Source organism: Amaranthus tricolor, chromosome 15 (assembly GCF_026212465.1).
Source record: "Amaranthus tricolor cultivar Red isolate AtriRed21 chromosome 15, ASM2621246v1, whole genome shotgun sequence".
Lineage (NCBI taxonomy): Eukaryota > Viridiplantae > Streptophyta > Magnoliopsida > Caryophyllales > Amaranthaceae > Amaranthus > Amaranthus tricolor.
In genome coordinates, this window is record NC_080061.1 from 15,383,504 (window position 1) to 15,393,418 (window position 9,915).

The 9,915-nt window shown below is 32.3% G+C and overlaps 1 protein-coding gene and 1 long non-coding RNA gene across 2 annotated transcripts; both read right to left on the bottom strand.

Moving 5' to 3' along the window:
- Window positions 1-2,570: 2,570 nt before the first annotated feature.
- On the bottom strand, window positions 2,571-4,012 carry LOC130801617 (uncharacterized). The gene is made up of 3 exons (XR_009039650.1): window positions 3,950-4,012; window positions 3,502-3,854; window positions 2,571-2,682 (listed from the first exon to the last, which is right to left on the bottom strand). It is a non-coding gene; the product is annotated as an uncharacterized LOC130801617 (long non-coding RNA).
- A 1,904-nt stretch (window positions 4,013-5,916) lies between these two features.
- On the bottom strand, window positions 5,917-9,681 carry LOC130801080 (uncharacterized). The gene is made up of 4 exons (XM_057664840.1): window positions 7,337-9,681; window positions 6,941-7,255; window positions 6,755-6,842; window positions 5,917-6,654 (listed from the first exon to the last, which is right to left on the bottom strand). The coding sequence occupies exons 1-4, from the start codon at window positions 9,679-9,681 to the stop codon at window positions 5,917-5,919; spliced, it is 3,486 nt and encodes a 1,161-aa protein (XP_057520823.1).
- Window positions 9,682-9,915: the final 234 nt, after the last annotated feature.

Sequence of the window (9,915 nt, forward strand, 5' to 3'; positions counted from 1 at the left end):
GTGATTTTATGGGTTTCTAAGCTTTTTTGGCGCTTTCGCGCATAAAGTAGCTCAAACTTTGTTTGTTTTGCATGAAACATGGCACACAACACTATTTGGTATATATTATTGTGTTGAAGTGGTTAGAAATTACGTGGTAAGTTGCGATTTTTTGGGATTTTAAGCTTTTTTGGCACTTGCGCGCATAAAGTAGCTCAAACTTGGGTTGTTTTGCACAAAAATTTATATATTATTGTGTTGAAATGGTTACAATTAAAAATCATAGTCTTATGCCTTAAATTACGTGGTAAGTTGTGATTTTATGGGTTTAAAGCTTTTTTGGCACTTTCGTGCATAAAGTAGCTCAAACTTGGTTTGTTTTGCACGAAACTAGGCAAACAACACTATTTCATATATATATATATAGATATAAATATATATATATATATATATATATATATATATATATATATATATATATATATATATATATATATATATATATATATATATATATATATATATATATATATATATATATATATAATAAAATATATATATATATATATACATATATATATTTATGTATATTTTATTATATATATATATATATATATATATATATATATATATATATATATATATATATACATATATTTATATATATATATACATAAATATATATATATATGTATATATATATATATATACATATATATATATATATATATACATATATATATATATATATATACATATATATATATATATACATATATATATATATATATACATATATATATATATATATACATATATATATATATATATATATATATATATATATATATATATATATATATATATATATATATATATATATATATATATATATATTGTGTTGAAGTGGTTGGAATTTAAAATCATAGTCATATGCAAGAAAATTACGTGCTAAGTTGTGATTTTATATATTTTTGAGCTTTTTTTGCACTTTCGCGTATAAAGTAAACTTGGTTTGTTTTGCACGAAACTTGGCAAATAACCATATTTGGTATATATTATTGTGTTGAAGTGGTTGTAATTTAAAATCATAGTTATATGCTAGAAATTACGTGTTAAGTTGCAATTTTATGGGTTTTTAAGATTTTTTGGCACTTTTGCGCTTAAATTAGCTCAAACTTGGTTTCTTTTGCACGAAACTTTATATATTTTTGTTTTGAAGTTGTTAGAATCTAAAATCATAGTCATATGCTTTAAATTACGTGTTAACTTGCGATTTTATGGTCTTTTTAGCTTTTTTGGCACTTTCTCGCATAAAGTAGATCAAACTTGGTTTGTGTTCCACGAAACTTGGCAAACAACACTATTTGGTATATATTAGTTTGTTGAAGTGGTTAGAATTGAAAATCATAGTCATATGCAAGAAGTTACGTATTAAGTTTCGATTTTATGTGTTTTTAAGCTTTTTTGGCACTTTCGCGCATAAATTAGCTCAAACTTGGTTTGTTTTGCACGAAAGTTTATATATAATTGGGTTGAAGTTGTTAGAATCGAAAATCATAGTTATTTGCATTAAATTACTTGTTAAGTTGCGATTTTATGGGTTTTCAAGCTTTTTTTGCACTTTCGCGTATAAAGTGGCTCAAACGTGGTCTGTTTTGCACGAAACATGGGAAATAACACTATTTGGTGTTGAAGTGGCTAGAATTTAAAATCATAGTCATATGTTAGAAATTACGTGTTAAGTTACGAGTATATGGGTTTTTAAGCTTTTTGGCAGTTTCGCGCATAAATTAGCTCAAACTTGCTTTGTTTTGCACGAAACATTATATATTACTGGGTTGAAGTTGCACTACAAGAAAAGTCATTTTTAGCAACAGAAAAAGTCGTTGCTAAAAATCTGATGTCGTTGCTAAAAATGTTTTTTGCAACGAAGTACATTGTTGCGGGTACAGCCGTAGCGAAAGCTTTTAGCAACGACTATGGTTGTTGCAAAAGATAACTGTTTTTTGCAACGAAAACTTTTGTTGCAAAAAAAATGTGGTTGCAATTCCTTCAAACGTTTTTAGCAACAAAAAAGCTCGTTGCCAAATCTCTTGCATTTTTAGCTACAACTATTTTCGTTTTTTGGGATACGAATTAATATAAAAATTTGTTTTTCTCAACAATTCAAATTGTTGCAATACATGATAGTCAATCTTTTGCAACGACTTTACTGTAGGGAAAACAATGAAGTAAAATTTATTATTAATGTTTTTAGCAACAACTATTTCCGTTGCAAAAAACATATACATTTTTTGCAACAATTATAGTCGTTGCTAAAAACATATACAACTATTTATCTTTTGACACATCCTACAATAAACTAGACAATTAAAATAATAAATAATTTAATACCAACTAAACTAATATCATCGATTATCATTATATATTAATTCGTATCCCAAAATATCACACGTCCTAAATATTATCGTGTGTCATTGAATCCCGTAATTGATATACATGTAACGGATTGGATAACCAATTTTCCAACATAATTGATATGCAAAAAATTACAAGTAATGGGCACTTTTAAAAAGTCCAAAAATATACAAGTGCATATATAACTTCTTCATAACCCAAAACATCGCGCATCCAAAATGCTTGTAGCTATCACCAACTTCGTCATTGAGTACAAAAAATTTTCAACGAAGATATGTTTCCCTACACCAAATAATTTTGTTAGTTATTAAGAATCAAATGAGCCCCAATATTGAGTATTCACAATCAAACCATACCTACACTTTTTGGAGAGACATAATAACCAAAGCATTTAGCATGATATTCACTAACAAAAGCATTACGTGTATAGGGAAAGCATTTAGAATTTACCATCAAATTCACAATTGGACTAAAATGCCAACCGGCTAATGCCATTGTAACTAAAACTACAACACAAGCCACCAATACTCCTAATTGGACTAAAATGCGAACCAGCTAATGCCATTGTAACTAAAACCACAACACAAGCCACCAATACTCCTAATTGGACTAAAATGCCAACAAGCTAATGCCATTGTAACTAAAACCACAACACAAGCCACCAATACTCCTAATTGGACTAAAATGTCAACCAGCTAATGCCATTGTAACTAAAACCACAACATAAGCCACCAATACTCCTAATTGGACTAAAATGCGAACCAGCTAATGCCATTGTAACTAAAACCACAACACAAGCCACCAATACTCCTAATTGGACTAAAATGCGAACCAGCTAATGCCATTGTAACTAAAACCACAACATAAGCCACCAATACTCCTAATTGGACTAAAATGTCAACCAGCTAATGCCATTGTAACTAAAACCACAACACAAGCCACCAATAGTCCTAATTGGACTAAAATGCCAACCAGCTAATGCCATTCTAAGTAAAACTACAACACGCCTAATTAGACGCAAAAAATAGGCCAAGTATGTCTTTTTAGCATGTTGTAAGCCTAAGTATATGTTAAAAAAATGCAAAAGAAAGCATCATTTACCTAATAAGCATTCATGACAATCATTGAACTTCTTTATTCTGTAGCTGTTGTAAGATGCTTTGTTTCATCGATTCAATTGCTTCTTGTTGTTGTGCCTTATATTCTTCAAATTGTCGTTGTTGTAGCAACTGACTTTCCATCAAATCTTTAATTTGTTGTTGTTGCTCTTGAATTTTCTCTTGTTGTTGCTCCACAATCTTACGTTGTTCTATTTGTGCTTTCTCTTTAGAATATGCACGTATCCCTGTCCCTTTTCCACGTACATGCCCTGACTTTTGGCCCAGAACTCTAAGCAAAATTTCATCTTGTGTCATTGAATCCCCAGCTGATGCAACAACATCTTTCAACTTCACCTAATAGTTAAACAAGATTTATGTAATTGCATATTATAATAAAAAAATCAAACAAGGGTAACAAAAATATAGTTATAATGGGTTGTTGTACATACATGGATTTCTTTTGACCGCGTATCGAGCCATTCTAGTTTTCCTTGATCATTCTTACGAGTGTGATGGATAAGCCAAACTTTATCAGCAGTTAGCTTCACATTATCATTCTCTTTTGTCTATTCAAATTATACAACGTTATTGATATTATTTCAGACTACATTCAATAAACATAATAAATTAGGTTTGTCTTACCAATACATCTTCTGATTCAGCAAATGATAAATTTCCAGTCGTATGCTTAGTTCTCTTGTCAGAATTCCGATTTTTAGAGTTCCTCTCACTTATGACCTGCATGATGATTACAAAAGTTGATGCCAATCAAGTTCTTGCTATTATTGGTAATTCCTAAATGGCATCATTGACGAGAAGATAGTACGTAGTTAAAGAAATACCTTAAATTTGTCAAATCCGTAATACTTGATCAGATATTCCCATTGAGGTTGGGGTAAGTCAAGAGGAGGATTCTTTTTGAGCTCCTCGTTAGTTTTTCCGCATCTCGCACTTTTGTAGTAATTGTGCAACCTACACTTGTACAATCTATATAAACGTTGCATGGTCTCCAAGACAAATGCATACATTCGGAAGTAATCGCTAGACTTATCAATTTCAAACTTATCCTGCACAAAGAAGGTAAGATGATAGGTACAACAAAAACCAGAAAACTATAGTGCTAAATAAGTGATATTAATAAAGAAATTAGTAACTAACATAACTGTATTTCCTTCAACATACTTTCTCCAGCTGCGTCAAATGCTTCTTTCCAACTTTTCACATTCAAGGGAGCTTTTGTCCTCACAATACGCCCACACTCATTAACCAAGTGACGAGCATTTTCTCCAATTGCTCGGTCAATTTCATCAGGTATTGTGATCTTCAATTTCGATCCTCTCCCTTTAATTTTCATGTCAACCACGTAACTCTTATACATTCCTCTCTTACCTCTTCCTTTGATCTTACTAGTTGCTAAGATAATACAAATGTTCAAAGTTATCAAGTATGCCTACAATAATCAATAATCAATAATCAATAATATTTAAAAAAGTTGCTCCATCTCTGTTAATTACCTGTATTTCTATCTATCTCATCACCATTAACTTGCTCCACCTCATTTCGAGTGATAATTTGCCTTGGTTGTGGATCTAAAGCTTCATTCACTTGCAAGCCTACTTCAATTCTACTAACAAAGTTGCTTCTTTTCTTTCTCTTACCAAGTATGCCTACAATAATGGTCATTAATCAATAATCAATAATATGTAAATAATTACAAACTAGAAACATGAAAGTCGAGTTTTCAATAATGTACTTTCATCCATTAAGGTAATGACGCCTTCTGATGCTTGGTCATTTAAGATTGGTGTAGCAGTTTCTTCATAACCTTGAAGATCGTCTCCATGAATCAAGTTATGGTCATTCAAGGTCGGTGCATCAGTTGTTGGCGATTTAGTTGCTGGCAATTCAATTGGTGCTGTTTTGTTTATACGCGCTTCATAAGTTGTTCGTTGCCTCTCCAAATCTACAAGGGTAAAGACAATAAAAATCAAAGTGAATTCAACATAATAAAATTTAAATATTTTGAATTGAAATAGAAAAAAAAAAAACTTACTTTTGCTAACTGCATCAGCAATCTCATCTGTGATGTGTGGGTTAGAGCTATCATTGAATTGACCAGCTACATTTTGCTTGCTTAACAATTGTGTCCGACTAGCTTGAACACGACTCATAAGTTTTCCGGGGGCAATACTTCGACTGCATATTTTCTTTCCCCCTCCTCTCCCAACCATCTTTTATCTATTCACATATTTTTGCAAAATTATCAAACAAAAGGTAGCTTCAATAATAAACAATATATTCCAGGATAGAGCAGAAAAAATAAACAATAGTAGCCGAATTGTTCATATAGACCACAAGAAAGATAAGTGAATGTAAATATTGTACAACAGAAGATAATGAAGGAGATAAATCAAAATCAAATTTCTTCTTCAACTTCACTCGATTCCTCAAAGACTTCAATTTCACCATCATTAATGAAATTGTCATCTTCCAATATTTGTGTAACCATTTGCACTTCATGTTCTCCTTTATAATCCATAAACATATTTGTAGCCAACGACGAACTAACTCTGAAATTGTCAGTATGTACGCAATCAGTACATTCAGCTTCAATATTAGCTTCCACCTCTACTTGTTGAAAGGCATCTACATCTATACCCTCCTTATGTAGATCACTAGCACTCATATTATACAAATCCCTTAGTTGTGCTTTTACAACAAATTCCCAATTCTCATTGTTTTCATCTTGTATGTAAAATACTTGTTCCACTTGGGATTCTAGCACAAACACATCATCCGACTTTAAAAGTTTATTCTTATTCACACTAACCAAACCATGCTCATCTACCTTATACCCTCTACCAAGGTTTTCTACATCAAACCAACTGCATTTGAAGACAAATACATGATTTTCTCCAGGATAACGCATTTGATATATGTCTCTCAAAACGCCATAGTATTCCTTATCTGAAGCATCATCACCACGCACCATGACACCTGAATTTTGTGTTTCCCTATTTTCTGACCTATCACTAGTGTGGAAACGGAAACCATTTACAATATATGCTGTGTAACGCCCTACAACTCTAGAAGGACCACAAACCAAATTGTACAAGTCTTTATCACAGCGTCCAAGTTTATAAATTTTTGGTACCTAAATGAACAAATGTTAACATACTTTATTATCAAAATGGCTTACTGGACAAACTTAAGAAGGAAACCATTTACAATGTATTACTTAAAAGCTTTCTTACTTGATTTTTTATCAATTTGGAAAATTGTTCTTTGTGCCTCCGTTCTACATTTCTTGGACATTCCTTCTCCAATTGCAACTTATGTTTTCTATGACACCATATAAAAACAAATAAATGTGGCTTCTATAGCCTAAAATATACTATAGAATTCAAACTAATTAAACATAAGGAATAAAAATGGCTTACTGGACAAACTTAAGAAGTGGATCGTAGTTTTGAAGAATATAAAAATGGATTTGATCACACTCCAGATGATCTAGATGTTTTGGTGTACTCCCCCCAATGGTATGTCCAAGTAGTCTAAAAACCTCAAGGTTTGATTTTAATGTATCCTCTTCTATATCTTCATCGTCATTTCTTACTTTGCGATTGAATTTAGTGTCAATGTCACTCATGTATCTAGAGTAGAATGTTAAGCACTCATCTGCCAAATAACCTTCAGCAATGCAACCTTTTGGATGTGCTCGATTTCGAATATATGATTTTAATGTTCGGAGATACCTAATAGAATAAGCCGTGTTATGTTAGTATTTGAATAATTGACAAACATGCATGAGTATATTTCTTAAAGAAAAAGTATACCTCTCAATAGGATACATCCACCGATATCGAACTGGTCCAGCAATTTTTGCCTCAGTTGCCAAATGTACAACTAAATGCACCATAACATCAAAAAAGGCCGGTGGAAATATCATTTCCAACTTGCATAAGGTGTAAGGAATTTTTTTTTCAAGTTCTTCCAATTGACCAACACTTATGTTTTTAGAGCAAAGGTCTCGGAAAAAAAAACTTAGTTCAACCAAAGGGTCATAAACCTCTTTAGGTAAAAACCCACGAAGTGCAAGGGGAAGCAACTGCTCTATAAAAACATGATGGTCATGGCTCTTCAAACATGATATCTTTTTTCCATTATCTTTAACACAACGAGAAATGTTTGATAGATATCCATCGGGAGATTTCATTTTTGCAAACATACGACATATGGAAACCTTGGCATCTGACCTCAATGTATATATAGCAATAGGAACACGCACCTTACCATCAACCACTTTAGGATGTAACTTATCTCTGATTTTCATCTTCACCAAATCCAATCGAGCCTTCAAAGTATCTTTGTTTTTGCCTTGTATGCTCATTAAAGTACCCAAGATATTATCAGAGACATTTTTCTCAATATGCATAACATCCAAGTTATGACGAACTTTTAATTTCCTCCAATAAGGCAAGCTAAAGAAAATGCTTTTCTTTTTCCACCCAAACAAGCTATTAGAAGCATCCCTTTTTCTTTTGTTCCCTACAATCTTCCCATATTTTGCTTGTGAGAATCGGCTATAATGTTGTAATACATCATCCCCACTCAATGGAACTGGTGCAACACCTTTTTCAATTTTACCGTCAAAAGAATTGGCATCATTTCTCCACTTATGATTCATTGGAAGCCAACGTCGATGCCCTAAATAACCACCCTTATGCATCAACGAAGTCCGTTTAGTTTCCTTATGACAACACGGACAAGCGTAATAACCTTTGGTGGACCATCCAGACAAATCTGCATACGCAGGAAAGTCATTGATAGTCCACAGTAGTGATGCACGCAAGATGAAATTTGTTTTAGAGTAAGCATCATAGGTTTCAACACCAACCTCCCAAAGCTCCTTTAACTCCTCAATAAGTGGTTGGAGGTAGACGTCCATATTAATTCCTGGACTTGTTGGACCTGGTACTAGTAAAGATAGCATAAATGAATAAGGTTTCATGCATAACCAAGAAGGAAAATTATAAGGGATAAGAACTACTGGCCATATGCTATGTTGTGAATTATTGAAAGGCTGAAAGCCATCACAAGCTAGTCCAAGTCTAACATTTCGCACCTCTTTAGCAAATTCACTATATTCTTCATCAAATGATTTCCATGCAAAGGAGTCAGATGGATGTCTCATTGTATCATCCAACCCACTCGCATTGTCATCCTCCAACAAGGTATCATCCTCCTCTTCCCTAGAAAGGGCATCATCATCTATAATCCTATCACAATCATTCACTTTAGTAGCATCCCTTTCTTTGTGCCAACGCATGTCTTTGGATGTCTTTCTACACATGTACAACCTTTGTAGCCTAGGCTTCAATGGAAAATATCTTAGCACTTTTCTAGAAGCCTTTACCCCCTTAGAAGAGCCTTCTTTTTCTTGTTTCCACCTTGATAAACCACAAGTGGGACACTCAATCAATTTTTCATGCTCTTTCCAAAAAAGAATACAATCATTTTCACAAGCATCAATCTTACAATAATCAAGCTCCAAGTCTTTAATGAGTTTCTTAGCCTCGTAATAAGAAGTTGGAAGGTAAGCGCCATAGCCTTGACGTTCTAATTGGAGTAAACTATCAAAACATTTATCAGACCAATTATTCAAAACCTTTAAATGTAATAATTTAACAATATATGACAACTTAGACATTGTTGTGCCATGCATTGTTAATGGTTCTTGGTACTCCTCTAAAAGTTTGAAAAACTTTTTTGCATTTGCATTAGGTTTCTCATACTCCTCAACATTATTTAAAGCCTCTTGAGAACTCCCAACATTCATAGCACCAACTCCACAAGCATCTTGCAACATTGTGAAACCACTATCAGTGTCATTGGACTCATTAACATCATCCCCTTCACCTGATTCAACTAATTCTTCCCCGTGAAGTTCCCAAAAAGTGTACTTCTCATACATTCCACTCTTAAGCAAGTCTAATCTTACATCACATTTTGTTTTAAGAAATATATTGCGACAACAATTACAAGGACACCTAATAGTAGTACTATCTCGATCATCTTCTCTTACTTTGGAAAGAGAAAAATTTATAAACTCATCAACACCATTTACATAATCAATAGATGAACGATCTTTTACTTTGACCCATGCCTTATTCAAAATCATTTCCTATATTTAAAGTTTATAATAATTAGATTATATAACATTCAATAATATCACCAAGAACTCCTTATAATATTGTTAACAATTCATACAAGAACAAGAACAATTTAACAACTTGTAGAAGAATTTAATTTCGAGTTGTTCGTAAAACAATTTAACGATTCAAAAAGAACAAGAACAATTTAAATTTTTGAAAGAAACACAAGAACAATTTAACAATTTTTCTTTTACTTACTT